Here is a 15,604-nt window from a genome sequence, read left to right on the forward strand (position 1 = left end):
GGTAAAGGTGCTTTATAGAAGGTGTTAGCCGATGTAGGGGGGTGAAGGTATATACTGTATTTATTGGTGTATGACGAGCACTTTTTCACCCTGAAAATCGGGGGCAAATAGTGTGCATGTTATACGCCGATACTGCAATTTGGGCTGCCTAGGATGGAACGGGGAGGGGGCAAGACAAGAGCCGTCAGATTACATACAGCGAGAAACTCCTGTTTAGTCAGCAGCCTCTTTAATAGGAAGCCCGTCTCCTGGGCCGGCACTGGACCATTGTTCTGTCTATCATAGAAGCCGGTCCAGGAAGTGGGACTTAGAGGCCCCCCGAGTAAACAGGAGATTCTCGCTGTATGTAAGCTGATGGTGCTCGTCCCGACCGCCTCCGAGACAGCAGTAATCTGAGGTGAGGCTGCAGATGGACATTGATCAGTCTGCATTCATGGCAATGGTGAGGCTGCATATGGGCATTGATCAAGCTGCATTGATCAAGCTGCATTGATGGGCAATGGTGAGGCTGTAGATGGGCATTGATGGGCAATGGTGAGGCTGTAGATGGGCATTGATGGGCAATGGTGAGGCTGTAGATGGGCATTGATGGGCAATGGTGAGGCTGTAGATGGGCATTGATCAGGCTGCATTGATGGGCAATTGTGAGGCTGTAGATGGGCATTGATAAGGCTGCATTGATCAAGCTGCATTGGTGGACAATTGTGAGGCTGTAGATGGGCATTGATGGGCAATTGTGAGGCTGCAGATGGGCATTTGTGAGGCTGCAGATGGGCATTGATCAGGCTGCAGATGGGCATTGATCAGGCTGCATTGATGAGCAATTGTGAGGCTGTAGATGGGCATTGATCAGGCTGCATTGATGGGCAATTGTGAGGCTGTAGATGGGCATTGATCAGGCTGCATTGACGGGCAATTGTGAGGCTGTAGATGGGCATTTGTGAGGCTGTAGATGGGCAATTGTGAGGCTGTAGATGGGCAATTGTGAGGCTGTAGATGGGCAATTGTGAGGCTGTAGATGGGCAATTGTGAGGCTGTAGATGGGCATTTGTGAGGCTGTAGATGGGCATTTGTGAGGCTGTAGATGGGCATTTGTGAGGCTGTAGATGGGCATTTGTGAGGCTGTAGATGGGCATTTGTGAGGCTGTAGATGGGCATTTGTGAGGCTGTAGATGGGCATTTGTGAGGCTGTAGATGGGCATTTGTGAGGCTGTAGATGGGCATTTGTGAGGCTGTAGATGGGCATTGATCAGGCTGCATCCATTTTCCTTTTATCCAGACAAGTAACTCCATTTCTTGCTGCAGAGAAACAGCCCCATAACCGGATATTCAACAAACAGAGCTGAAAGTCTCTACCTATGAGAGGGTGTGTGCCTTTCCTCCAATCAGCTGTCTTGGCTTCACCGCAGTGCTGACCAGGAAGAGAAAATCTAAAGAGCGCTTTCTAAAGAATATACACGATATACATGTAAAACTTACGTAGGGAGATTTGTTTCATCTCTCTCTCTCTGTATTATCTGAAGCTGTTCACTTTCCTGCGTATATGTAAAGGTTTACATCCACTTTAAAGAATGTTTTTGATGCTTAGTGTAGTTCTGCTTTAAGACATGGCAATGGGTTGCTGCCCTACTTCAGACTGAATGAGGCCCAGCTTCATCCACCCCTTTCCTTGAGCCCAGACAAGCATAGATCCTGGATAACCTGAGCTTTATGTGGGTCTAATTTTGTCCTGGAGTTTGGCTTTATAAAAAGGCCTGAGTCATTACAAAATCTAATATTCAGTATTAACACCTACCATGTCTGGCTGTGATGCTCTGGATGTTTTTTTTCCCCACATGTTCATGACGTATTTAGTATTAGGTTACTATTTCTCATGGTGTAATTTGTGACTTATTCATTCGATCATGAATAGGCAACACATGTCTTATAATACCACTTTGTATTTTATTATACAAAAATGACAAAAATAGATTGCACATATTCTGTCTTAGGCTCGGTTGCAACTTGGAATCCGACTTAGAATTTCGCATGTCATTTGACTTGAAGTCTTATGTCAGTCAATGAGAGCCCGTTAATTAGCACTACTGAAGTCGCTCCAAAATTTAAAAGGTTCCTGTGGGACTTCTATCCGACTTGTGCCCAAAGACTTTAATGAAAGTCGCCTCAAAATTGGATCATTGATATTGATGTGATTTGGATGCGACATTACAGGAAGATTATCCAGGCATTCCCTGAAAGTTGCTTAAAAAAGCTGCATCAAGTCATACTCAAGTTGCTAGCAAAATATCAAAGGGAGTCTCCTGGCAAAGTCGCACCATAAGTCATGGCAATGTGAACCGAGCCTTAATGTAGAACTGTAAAAGGTCAATATTTATACAAGCCTCCTTATTTAGCCTTACTACACCCAACTCTAAAATGAAAAGTCCAAACACCTGAACTGAGGTGCTAATAGAAACAAAAAAGCGTGTATTGATCGTTTTGCATTCAGGCCTGCAGAGCATTGCAACCGCATCATGGATGCACTGCACAGGCTCCAGCATGATTTACATCCCAGCCCCATGTCTATATGGAAGTAGGCTCCATTATGGGGCTGGTGATGTGAACCCTAGACGCCCTTGCAGCATTTGAAAGCCATTGAGATCTAGGAAACCCTCTGCTACAGTGGGAGATTAAACTTGTAGGCATTCCATTTACAAATCCTAATGAAAATATGAGTGAATGAAGCACAACTGTGCCGGATTCAAAAAGCAGCAACAGGGAGAAGCATTCCACAATTCAGTTAGGCCCCTTTCACACTGGGGCGGTAGGGGGCGGCGGCGGTAAAACAGTTTTACCGCGGTATTCGGCCGCTAGCGGTGCGGTTTTAACCCCCCGCTGGCGGCCAAAAAAGGGTTAAAACCCCTCGTATAGCACAGCTATAGCCGCGGTATAGCCGCGCTGTCCCATTGATTTCAATGGGCAGGAGCGGTTTAGGAGCGGTGAATACACAGCTCCTTCACCGCTCCAAAGATGTGGCTCGCAGGAGATTTTTTCTTCTCCTGCCAGCGCACCGCTTCAGTGTGAAAGCCCTCGGGATTTCACACTGAACAAACAGCGGAGACCGTTTAGGGGCGGTTTGCAGGCGCTATTTTTAGCGCAATAACGCCTGCAAACCGCCCCAGTGTGAAAGGGGCCTTGAGGAAATGTTCCAGGTTACACCCCCTAATATAGGTATAATATTAAACAGTTACAAATATGAACTACACCTTTAAATCTGAAGTGTATCACATACGAGAGCTACATAAAGTGATAAAAAAAAAAAAAAAAAAAACACACACCACACACATTTATACTTGCCTTCTCTGTTTAATGGGTTTGCACACAGCAGTCCCGATCCTTCTCTCGGGTCCCCTGCCAGTGCTCTTGGCCCCTTCCTCAAGTCCAGTGCCCCCACAGCAGGCAGCTTGCTATGGGTGCACCCGAGCAGGCTCTCTCCCAAGCCTCTGCTCCATTCACACTCAGAGGGTCTCTCCCCTCATTGGCTGCGATTGGCTCCTGCTGCCTCAGCCAATGAGGGAGAGTCCCGGGGGGGGGGGGGATGCCGAGGCTCTCATGCACATCACAATAGGGCTCAGGTAGGTATTAGGGGGGGCCCCTGCGCACACACAAAGTATTTTACCTTCATGAATTGAACTCATGAAGATTAAAAAAACCTGGAGCCTTTAGAACCAACCACTTTGAAGCGGAACTTTACTGATTACAGCTTGATAAAAAAAAATATTCTTTAAAAGTAGAAGTTCACCCCAACACTAAAATCTGTAAATCTACAGGCATCCACGATTGAAGACTAACCTATCTAGTAGAAAATCGATATACATATTTTTTTCTGCAGCTGCTCCGGTCGCACGCTGAGCTGTCAGCGGCGGCTTCTCTGTGTAGGTGGGTGCAGGAGAGGCAGCTGACAACAGAAGCACCATAGTAACACTATGGGTGACATCACTTGACAGCTGCTGTCGGCTGTCTACTCATGCAGAGCATCTGTCGCGGCAGAAAGGACCGGAGCGGCTTCACAAAAAAAAAGGATGTATAGCGGTTTCTTCTTTACAGGGCTAGATAGGTTATTAGGTTGTGGATGCCAGCAGATTTATAGATTTTAGTTTTAGGGTGAAATCCCACTTGCCTCCGGCATTGCTCCTGTTCTTTGCTGGAGGCCACCATTTTGCCCAGAGCAGTCCTTATCGGGAACTGAGCATGCGCACAGCAGGGTGAGACAGTGTATTACTGGATTTTAAACAGTATGCATTACACAATAATTATGCTACCAAAATTAGTGTGTGCTATAAACTGCCTTCAGCATTGCTCCTGTTTTCTTGACAAAAGCTGCCATTTTGCTGAAGCCCCTGCGAACAGCAGTAAATCTTTAGACAGTAGATCGGCCTCTAGTGCCTCCAATTTTAGGCACAGTGCTGAAAAATAGAGGGCAACTGAGCATGACTATTACTGGATTTTAAACCGTATAATATTTTTAATGGTTTATATAGCAATACCTGCAAAAGGGGCAAGCCTGAAGTGATCAGGACTTCATTTTCTGACTAAAGTTCCAGTTTAAGGAGCTCTCTATGCAAACGCAGACTGCCAAGGAATGTCAACTCCTGCAGACTGACCGCCATTAGGATATTTTGGCATTTGCATAACATCTTCCAAAGCAAGCCCACTGCCTTTTTTTCAGAGCTGAGGTCTCTTGACAAGGTGCAAGGCACGGTGCTGTGATATTTTCCCAAGACTTTATGTATATGGGCAGAACAGTGGCTAAGTGGTTAGTACTTTCCCCTGGCAGCACTGGGGTCATCAGTTCAAGTCCCAACCATGGCACTACCTGCCTGGAGTTTGCATGTTCTCCCTGCACCTGAGTGGGTTTCCTCCAGGTACTTCTGTTTCCTCCCACACTCCAAAGACATGCTGTTAATTGTCTGTCTAAATTGGACCTAGTATATGAATTTGAGACGCGTAAAGCGTTGTGTAAACTGACAGCGTTATATAAGTAAATGTAATATAGCACCAACCCACCAGCCATGGCCTACCTGCACTGCATGGAGAAGCAGAGACCCAGTGATGACATCAATGGGTATAAAATATCACTAATCCGTCTACCTAAATAATTGATATATTTAAGGCCATACAAGACTTTTAATAGAAGGTGGATATAGAAAAAAAAAAAAAAAAAAAAAAACACACTTACTTCTTAATGAAGGATTTGATATCCTGTGGGGGAGCAAAAGAAAAATAAAAAAAAATCACGTTAGATCCAAAAAGAGAACAAATGAACATTCCAATTCAAAGTGGCTGCAACACTTACGGTCAAGAAAGAAATGGAGTCTTCGTCGTTCATTTTTTCGCTGGCTATAGCAATGCTCTCTTTGATGCTGTCAATATTCTCCTGTATCTTGGCGATATTTTCCTCCATTTCTGACAGCAGACTTTCACCCTCTGTCTGGAGTTTCCCCAGCAGTTTCTCCTCTCGCTCCTTCAGGAAATTGTGCAGCTTCACAAATTCAGCCTCAATGTGCTCCCGGTACTCCTTCATGTTGTTCTGTGAAGGGCAAGAAGTGTTACAGTTCAGAAAAAAAAAAAAAAAAAAAAAAAAACACGGGACTGGCTAGGAGCCTGCATTATGCATGCCTAATGGTATTTCACTGCTTCCCACCCGCAGTATAGTGAAATGGACGGGCGGGAGCACTCTCGTTCTGGGAGGATATCATGAAGTCCTCCCATTCTTAGCGATAGGCTCTTTACCACGATCGGTGATGCGCTATGACATAGGCTCTTTATCATGCGATTATCTGTATCCAATGATGAAAATTGGCCTGGGCAGGAAGGTGGTGAACTTGGTGGTTAAAGTTGAAATTTTGCCATCTTATAGGCGCGTATGCCTGACTTCTACCTATATACACACACAAGATGCCAGGGTGTCCTTTACTTACTCTGTGTTTGTCAATCTTTTCGTTTTGCTGCTTAGCCATCTTTTCAGCCACCTTCAAGGCTTCTTCCAGGGGAGTTACCATAGAAGACAGCTCTGTCTGTAGAGAACAAAATGTTAACAAGTTAAACAGGTTACCCACCCAACCATAGTACACCTATCAAACCTGACCAACTCAAAACAATACATAGCCAAAAGTATGTGGACACCCCTCCAAATGACTGAGCTCAGGTGTTTCCCAGTGAAGGGTACAGTTAATGCTACACCATACAAAAACATTTCAGACAACCTTGGAGGAAGGGTCTTTCCCGTTCCAGCCTGATTGCATCCATGTGCACAAACTCTGCTCCATAAAAAATCTGATTTGATGTAGGGGAACGTGAGTGGCCTGCACAGAGCAATGATTTCAACCCCATTGAGATATGCTGATTGCCATCCAGGTCTTCTCATTCAATACCTGGACCTCACAAATGTTCTTTCCTAAAGAAATCCAAAGACTTGTGGAAAGCCTTCATAGAAGAGTTGACCCACCCATTAAAGCCTTTAAAGGGTGATGAAAATTGTATATTACGGCCCATGGTTGAGCCCAAAGATTGATGGTTAGGGACCAGGGTTCACAAACTTTTGGCCATATAGTAAAGATTATTAGTACTCAGAATACATCTTACCTTGTACACACCCATTGCATCCAGGATGGGAAGGAAGTTGTGGTTGGCATGTTTCAGAGACTCTCGACAGATAACACATCCTAAGTCTCCATCATCTTTACAGAAAAGTTTCAGCCTCTCCTCGTGCACATGACAGTTCTCAGGAGGTGGAACCTTCTCCTTCACTATGGTCTTTGCCGGAGTTGTTGCTGGAGTCCCAGCAGTCTTCTTCACCAGGTTGGCCAGGGCTCGGTTGCTAGTGTATCTCTTCTCAGTTATGACTTCCTTACAGTCGGGGCACGTAAAGGAATCCTGACCCTCCCAGGCCTTGTCGATACAGTTGCGGCAGAAGTTGTGGCCACATTCCACCACGACGGGGTCCTTAAAGAGCTCTTTGCACAGTAGACAGGTCAACTCCTCAGCAAAATCGTCAGAGGCCACGACAGAACTGTTCGCTGGAGCTTCGTGGACCTCCACTCTGATTTTCTAGGAGAGGAAGAAGAGAATGACAAGGGTTATATGCGATATACAAGCCTTTTTGTAATCCAGGGTAAAAGTGAAAACATTACCCATAACAACTTGATTAAAAAATAATGTCCTTTAGCAAGGGACATACATTCCCCAAGAATTATGCTATCAAAATTAATGTGCTGCAACAGCATTGTTCCCGTTTGTTTTTAAAGGAGGCCGCCATTTTGCTGAAGCCCATAGCCCCTGTGAGCAGCAGTAAATCTTTAGACCGTCAAAAGATCGGCCTCTAGTGGCTGCGATTTCAGGCACAGTGCTGAAAACTGGAGAGCAACTGAGCATGTGCAGAGCAGGGTGAGACCGTATTACTGGATCTTAAACAGTATAGGTACTTAGTTTTAAAGCTGTACATAGCTATACCTGAAAAAGGGGCCAGCCTGAAGTCATCTAGCAGGACTTCATTTTCGGACTAAAGATTCACTTTATTTAAAAATAACCTTGCTGGTTCAATCTACAGCCAGGTAGACTTTGTTAAAGTAATCTCACTATAATCCTCAGGGGACACAATGCATGCAGCACTTTGTTTTGATTGGCGGTATAGATGCCAAGCTAGTGTGGTTGACCATGTGGATCCGTGGATCCCCGCCGAGCAGGCAGATGACAGGTCTGTCGCTGCACACTGGGGGATCGGATGACGCTCCTCTATGGGGGAATCGGATGACGACGGACCGTAGAGACAGTCGTCACCCAATCCGAAAACGGTTGGAAAAGTAGGTTTTTCCTCCGTTACACTTTTTCCGATCGGAGCGGGTCGGATGTCAGCGGACATGTCACCGCTGACATCCGACGGTCCATAGAGGTCTATGGAGGGTCCGCCTAAAAAACTGACAGGCGGACCTGAACGGATAGTTCATGTGAAAGAGGCCAAAAATGGGAAGCGAGTGGAATGCACGAGTACGTGCAAATTGCAACAGGCCTCTGCAGTGAAAGTTTGATAAAAAAAAAAAAAAAAAAAAAAAAACAAAATAAAAAAAACCCCAAAAAAATACAAAACCTTACACAGATAAAACTGGGGACAAAGACATTTCAGTATATTGCTCTTTTCAGCACAAACATCTATTTGTATAACGGTTCTGCGCTGACTATCTCATACACAGAGGGAATGCTGGAATGTTCTCCCCCCCCCCCTCCCTTCTCAAGATTTCACAACTTCTAATTTGCTGATTAACATCTCACATCACTCGCTTTCTTATCTTATGTAGAAAGTGGAATGTAACAAACGATCAGGAACTAGACAAAGTGGAGTTTGATCGTCCTTGGCTTTATCTAATTCCATGGCATCGTTTACTTTCATTTTGTTTTTTAGTGTCTCAGAAATAAAGCCTCATGCACACTTCTGCTCCTAACCTCACATTTATAAGCTTTTGGCTTTTTTTTACAAAGCTCCTGAACTCCTCACTTAGGCCTCTTTCAGACGAACGAACGATCCGTTCAGGTCCGCCTGTCAGTTTTTTAGGCGGACCTGAACGGACCCCCCATAGATCTCTATGGAGCGCCAGATGTCAGCGAAGACGTGTCCGCTGACATCCGACCCGCTCCGATCCGAAAAAGTGTAGCAGAGGAAAAACCTATTTTTCCATCCGTTTTCGGATCGGATGGGGTGACGACGGACTCTACGGTCCGTCATCATCCGATCCCCCATAGGAGAGAGAGGCACTCTGACAGGTCCGTCGCTGCACAGTGTGCAGAGACAGACCTGTCATCTTACTGCTGTGCCGATCCCTGCTGAGCAAGCAGATGTTCACAGGGCGGATCATCATGGATCCGTCCCATGTGAAAGAGCCCTTAGGCTTCATGCACACGAGACGCCGGTGCAAACTCTGCTGAACACATGTTTTTAAAAGCTGAAACCGGCGTTTAGAAACGCCCGTTTTGCTGCGTTTGCGTCTAGAAACGTCTGCAGAGCAGAGAATGACATTTTATCTCGGGGCCACTTGGTGCTAGGAACCCCAGTCGGGTCTCAAAATGTCCAGCACTTCTGCAGCAGAGATTGACAGTTTCCGACCTGAGTTTGGGGCCCCATATCTCAGGGCCACTTGGTGCTAGGAATCCCAAATTTTGTGTGAAAACACAGTGGACATATCCAAAGCTGGGGTTCCTAGCATCAAGTGGCCCTGAGATATGGGCCCCCACAAAGTAGGGTCACAAAATGTCATTCTCTGCTGCAGAGAAGTGCTTGACATTTTGCGACCCGACTTTGGGGCCCCGTATCTCAAGGCCACTTGGATATGTTGTAGTGTTAGTTCCACTGTGTTTGCACACCAAATTTGGGGTTCCTAGTACCAAGTGGCCCCGAGATATGGGGCCTCAAACTCGGGTCGCAAAATGTCATTCTCTGCTGCAGTTTACCATCATATTTCTGTGTTTTCTGGTCCAAAAAATAGGGTTCCTTTAAAAACACTTAAAAACGCAAACGTGGCTAAACACGGTACCGACATTTAGCCGCGTTTGGCGTCTGGAAAAACGAGGTTAAACGCAATTGCCTAAAAACGAGAATGTGTACATGGACACATAGGATAACATTGAATGAGTTCAGGGGCAGTTGAAAAAAAGTGTCCAACTGCCTCTGAATGCGCGTTTAACAGCATCTCGTGTGCATGAGGCCTAAAAGCCTATGGGGGTCCATGCACACTGCAGGAGCAAAAAAACAAAAGCTGCTTTCACAGGCATTTGAGCTTTTATTCTCTGCCTAAAAGCTTGTGCTTTTTTGCACGTTTATTGAGCATAAGCATTTTTTCCACAAACCCTCCCCTCAGCTCATTTTTCCTCAATTTTTGAGTTTTGCGCATTTTTTGGGCACTTAGGCGTCTTTTCGAAAGTTCCTCTCAAAAACTTGAGTTTGGTGGGTTTTTCTGGCTGTAAGAGCATATGTCTGTAAACTCCTGAAAAACCCAGTGTGCATGGACACATTTCCACTAACATGGAGGGGAGTTTCCAGGCAGCAAAAAAAAAAAAAAAGCTCAAAAGCCTGGAGGAGCTGCTTCTTTGAGATGGTGTGCATGAGCCCTTAGGGGGCTATTGAAATGAATAAATGCTTAAGTGCTGAATGCGTCTAGTGTTTTTATGCCCAAAAGTTCCTCTCCTGAATGCGATTCTTCTGCGTCAGAAGAGGAGCTTTGACTACCTCTAAACTCTGCTGCTCCTGAACGCTGGTAAAAGCCTGTGTATACATGGACAGAGGCTTTAATTGAGCGGAGGGCTTTGGCAAAGAAAAAAAAAAAAAAAAAGCCAAAACTCCTAAACATATGTTTTTTGGAGCAGCAGTGGGCATTAGGCCAGACCAGGGGACAGAAGCAGCAGTGGGCATTAGGCCAGACCAGGGGACAGGAGCAGCAGTGGGCATTAGGCCAGACCAGGGGACAGGAGCAGCAGTGGGCATTAGGCCAGACCAGGGGACAGGAGCAGCAGTGGGCATTAGGCCAGACCAGGGGACAGGAGCAGCAGTGGGCATTAGGCCAGACCAGGGGACAGGAGCAGCAGTGGGCATTAGGCCAGACCAGGGGACAGGAGCAGCAGTGGGCATTAGGCCAGACCAGGGGACAGGAGCAGCAGTGGGCATTAGGCCAGACCAGGGGACAGGAGCAGCAGTGGGCATTAGGCCAGACCAGGGGACAGGAGCAGCAGTGGGCATTAGGCCAGACCAGGGGACAGGAGCAGCAGAGTTTAGAGGCAGACAAAGCTCCTATCCTGACGCAGAAGTATTGCATTCAGAAAAGGAGCCTTGGGGCATAAAAAAAAAAAACAAAAAAAACACACACTACATGTATCTAAACGTTAGGCTTGTTTAGCATGTCAGAGTTTATTCATTTCAATTGCCAAAATTCTGGCTAATTAAACTCCCAAACACCAAACTCTGCTAAACTGGTTTGAAAAATAAATGCAGCTTAGGAGAGTTTATAACGCTGATTTTCTCCTGTAAGGATAAACAGCATTTACAAGAAACCATTGTGCATGAGGCCTTAAAATGATTATAGAATTTACTTCCTTCGAATAAAAGTTGCACATCAGAAGAATTGGAATAATGTTAGGGCCCCTTTTACACGGACGCCTCAGTTTGAAGGACTTCACTTTCTCAGCAGGGGGATCGCTCTGCTAAGCAGGTGGATGACAGGTCCGTCTTCACTCACTGGGCAGAGTGGTGACAGAGTCCCGCTCTCCTCTATGGGGAAATCGGATGATAAACGGACAGCCTGTCCGTTTTCTTTCGATCCGAAAAAATAGGACCACCATCGGTCTGGATTTGGCAGACAGGATTGGGGGGATAGCAGCGGGTGTCAGACATGTCACCGCTGACATCCATGGCACCATAAGGGTGAACGGCGGGTCCTATCAGATCCGCCTGAAAAACTGACAGGCGGACCTGATCAGACAGCTTGTGTGAAAAGGCCCTAACATTACCAAGATACTTCACTGGAGGGCAAGTACGAGTAGAGAGACTAAGCTTATTCATACCATATGTGCATGAAAACTGATTAAAAAACACGCAGATTTCGCTTGTAGAGACATCAGTTTTCAAGCGGACTGTGTGGTTGTGGTGTGAACAGGACACAGAACAATTTGTGTTATTTGAGCAGTTGCATACTGTTTGCAGAAAAACTGACCTTGCTGCACCATGATGTGAAGACAAAAAAAAAAAAAAAAAAACACACCACACGACTTCACAGACTACCTTGCAGAAGTTCCTTACTAAAAGCTGAGTTCCGCGAAAGAGGGGAAAAAAAAAAAAAAAAGAGCCCCGCTCATCTCCCCCTCCTCTCTGCGGCGCCGACTTTGTTACTGTGGGCATCCGGCTGTGGCTTCACAGCCAGGCACGCACTGCACATGCGCGAGCCGCTCCGTGACTGGCCGGGTAATTATCTGGGACCTGTGACATGTCCCAGATGATTGCCGAGAGGGAGGGGGGAGAGGTGATCTCCCTTCCGGTGCGCCGGGAGGAAGTGTGAGTTGGAGCCCTCTAAAATGAGAGTATCCGCCCCCCCCCCCCCCCAAAAAAAATGACATGCAAATGTGGCGTGTCAGGGGGTCACCTTCCCTTAAAGCGTAAGTTCCATTATTGGGTGGAACTCCGCTTTAAAAAGACCAGTCAACAATCTTACCTGAAAATTCATTCTGGAAGTGTTATATGGCAGAGGTAGACCACTCCTATGGGCAGGGATTAGGATTCAAAGAAAATAGCATTGAATCTTATGTATAACTTTATTTTACTTGTCTTTTCTCCTTGTCAGAGCAGATGCATCAGGCTGAATGTCAGACTCTAAGGCCATCTTATATCATTCCTCAGCTTAGCGCTGATAACGAGACTCAAAATATCATCATTGCAAAGGTGTGATAAGATCTAACGATATCACAATTTTCTGCAACCTGAGCAGAGTATTAGTTCTGACCTCAAACAAGACGATTGTATACCACTGGACGCAATTGATTTACTAAAAGTGGAGTGTGCAAAATCTGGTGCAACGCTGCATAGAAACCAATCAGCTTCCAGGTTTTTTTCTGCCAAAGTTTAATTGAACAAGCTGATTGGCCACCATGCACAGCTGCACCAGATTTTGAACACTCCAGGTTTAGTAAATCAACCCCCTATGTGTCTGCAGTCTCCAAGCCATTCCAGTAGAGAGTCCACAGTGTCTGACCACCATTTACACTGGGATGTCTCAAGTCTGACAATCTTCTCTAGCATTTCCTATCATTGTACAGGATCTATATAGCGGCAACTGTTTGCGCAGCACTTATGGTAAATCATGCCATACAGGGAAAAAAAAAAAAAAAAAAAAAAAAAAAAAAGGAGGGCTCCGCTATACCCAACATTATATGCAGGGCATAGTTTGGTAATTTCAGGGGCCACAGTTGAAGGCACCTATACCATGTATGTTGACAGCCCAATGTCAGGCAGTTAGAGTATTGGTTATGACAGGGAGAGAGTAAAAGTGAACTTCGCCTATGAATGCACAGGAGAAGTCAGGATATTAGATTTGTCAGAGAAGAGAACCAGGCACCCCACTCTGAACGGATGATGGATCTTTGTTAGAGAACCAAGCGTAACCACTCCCCTATAGCCCATAGTAATATGATGCCCACAGGAGGGATCTCCCATCCTGGGCGGGCGTCATACGATGTCCTGAGCTTCACAGCCGTCCGGGGGGCCCGCCCGCCGCGTTGCTCGGGACCCGGTGCACTTGCCCGGTGGCTGCGATGTCCGTCGGGCACCCGCGATTGCCTGTGAACACAGCAGGACCGTGGATCTGTGTATGTAAACACACAGATCCACGTCCTGTCAGGTGAGAGAAGACCGATGGTGTGTTCCCAGTACAGAGGAACACCGATCGGTCTCCTCCCCTTGTGAGTCCCCTCCCCCTACAGTTAGAATCACTCCCTAGGAAACATAATTAACCCCTTGATCGCCCCCCTAGTGTTAACCCATTCCCTGTCAGTCACATTTACACAGTAATCAGTGCAATTTTCTAGCACTGATCGCTGTATAAATGACAATGGTCCCAAAAATGTGTCAAGTGTTCGATCTGTCCGTCGCAATGTCACAGTCATGAAAAAAATTGCAAATCGCCAGCATTACTAGTAAAAAAAAAAAAAATGCCATAAATCTATCTCGTATTTTGTAGACGCTATAAATTTTGCGCAAACCAATCAACATAAGTTTATTACGATTTTTTTTTTATCAAACATATGTAGAAGAATACGTATCAGCCTAAACTGGGGAAAATGTATTATTTTTTTTTCTAAATTGGGATATTTATAGCAAAAAGTAAAAAATATTGTGTTTTCTTCAAAATTGTCGCTCTTCTGTTTATAGCGCAAAAAATAAAAACCGCAGAGGTGATCAAATACCACCAAAAGAAAACGATTTGTGGGGGGGGAAAAAAAAAAGGACATCAACTTTGTTTGGGTACAGCGTCGCACGACCGCGCAATTGTCATTTAAAGTGCGACAGCGCTGAAAACTAAAAATTGGTCTGGGCAGGAAGGGGGTGAAAATGCCCGGTATTGAAGTGGTGAAAGGGCAACTCCACTTTCGTGGGGAAATAAAATTAGCGCATAAAAATTGAATATAGCGTACACAACTACAACCCAAATCCAATTATAATTGAATGTTATTAAAAATAACCTTTCCCTTTCAATCTGCAGGGCTGTCATTCACTGTAAAATGCAATAATGAAGACCTGGAGGTGTTCTGTACACAGATGGTATACAGAATGCACCCCCCCCCCCCCAAATTTCATTTCCTGCGTGTGATTGGCTCACTGGTTGTCCCAGAAATCTGCACTAAGATACAAATCAGACTTGATCCCCTGCAACAAAAATGCAATTTCTGGTGAGATACTCCCAAGGGGAAATCATGTCTAAAATGGGGGACAGACCCTGCCACATTCCTCAGTGCCCTGCATGTTTCTAATTACCCTGATTGGTAATTATAAAATCACTTCCATACAGATTTCCTCTGCACAAGGACACAAAGGGCAATTTCTTCAGATCAAAAAGGTAGGAATCTGCAACAAAGTTTGTTAAAATCCCTGCAATGTACAGAGGGGAAAATTTTTCTCTCAACAAAAGCGGCGTTACCCTTTAAGACCATCAAATAATCCCAAGCTGTGGTCAGATACCAGGATGGATAGACTGGATTTGTGTTTTGTATTACCTTTGCTTGAGGCTCATCATCCTCTGATCGGTGCTCATCCTCCTCCTCCTCTTTAGCCTCTTTTTCAGGTTCATCCTCCTCATTTTGGGGCTCATTTCCATTTTCAGAGGTCTCCTGATTGGTTTCATCTGCTGCTTCATCTTCCTCATTTGCTGCTTCATCTTCTTCATTTGCTGCTTCCTCTTCCTCCTCTTCCTCATTAACTGGTTTGACCAGCACCAAACGGGTTTTATCCACCCACTCATTTTGGCGGCAGTTCACTGTAAAAGTTAACAAATATTTTTATAAATGAGACGAGGAAAAGGCTACAACCGTTTGTGATACAAAAACTGAACACCGGGATAAATCTCACCCCGCTGCCATCAGTTAAAGCAGAACTTCTCAATCAACATTGACTGGTTTTTATCCTTATGCTACTGGCATTAGTACATGGACACGAATGTATATCATTTACTTGTTTAATTTTTTATTTACATTTCTTCATTTACTTCCTGGTTTCTTGCCCTGGCTAATGAAGTTATACATCCTAGGTGTCTTCAGGAGGGGAGAAGGGGATTCTCAGCTAGGCACACCCTCCTGCCTGCAAGCCTGAGGTAAGAGCAGATGGATTCCAGGAAGTAAATACTACATGAATCATCTGCCCTTACTCAAGATGGCCACGGTCAGAAATGTTTAAGGGGGGGGGTTTCAAAGTGAGCAACGAACAACAAAGTATGGAGACAAGGATGGATGGGAGAATTTGCTTTGAATAATAAAAATGAATTTGTTTTTTCAGTTTGTGGTGCTCAGATGCACTGACGTTCCGCTTTAACCTCATGGCGCC

At 45.4% G+C, this 15,604-nt stretch overlaps 1 protein-coding gene across 1 annotated transcript in view; it reads right to left on the bottom strand.

The window, feature by feature from the left end:
- Positions 1-15,604, bottom strand: part of LOC141147949 (uncharacterized) — a 118,380-nt gene that overhangs the window by 15,117 nt on the left and 87,659 nt on the right. Inside the window, exons 14-18 of the mRNA XM_073635108.1 lie at positions 14,782-15,041; positions 6,625-7,089; positions 5,961-6,056; positions 5,336-5,569; positions 5,219-5,241 (exon numbers count right to left, since the gene is read on the bottom strand). Of these exons, the coding sequence (XP_073491209.1) occupies positions 5,219-5,241; positions 5,336-5,569; positions 5,961-6,056; positions 6,625-7,089; positions 14,782-15,041 (1,078 nt within the window). The remainder of the gene's footprint in view (positions 1-5,218; positions 5,242-5,335; positions 5,570-5,960; positions 6,057-6,624; positions 7,090-14,781; positions 15,042-15,604) is intronic.

The sequence above is a fragment of the Aquarana catesbeiana genome, linkage group LG06 (assembly GCF_042186555.1).
Source record: "Aquarana catesbeiana isolate 2022-GZ linkage group LG06, ASM4218655v1, whole genome shotgun sequence".
Classification (NCBI taxonomy): Eukaryota; Metazoa; Chordata; class Amphibia; order Anura; family Ranidae; genus Aquarana; species Aquarana catesbeiana.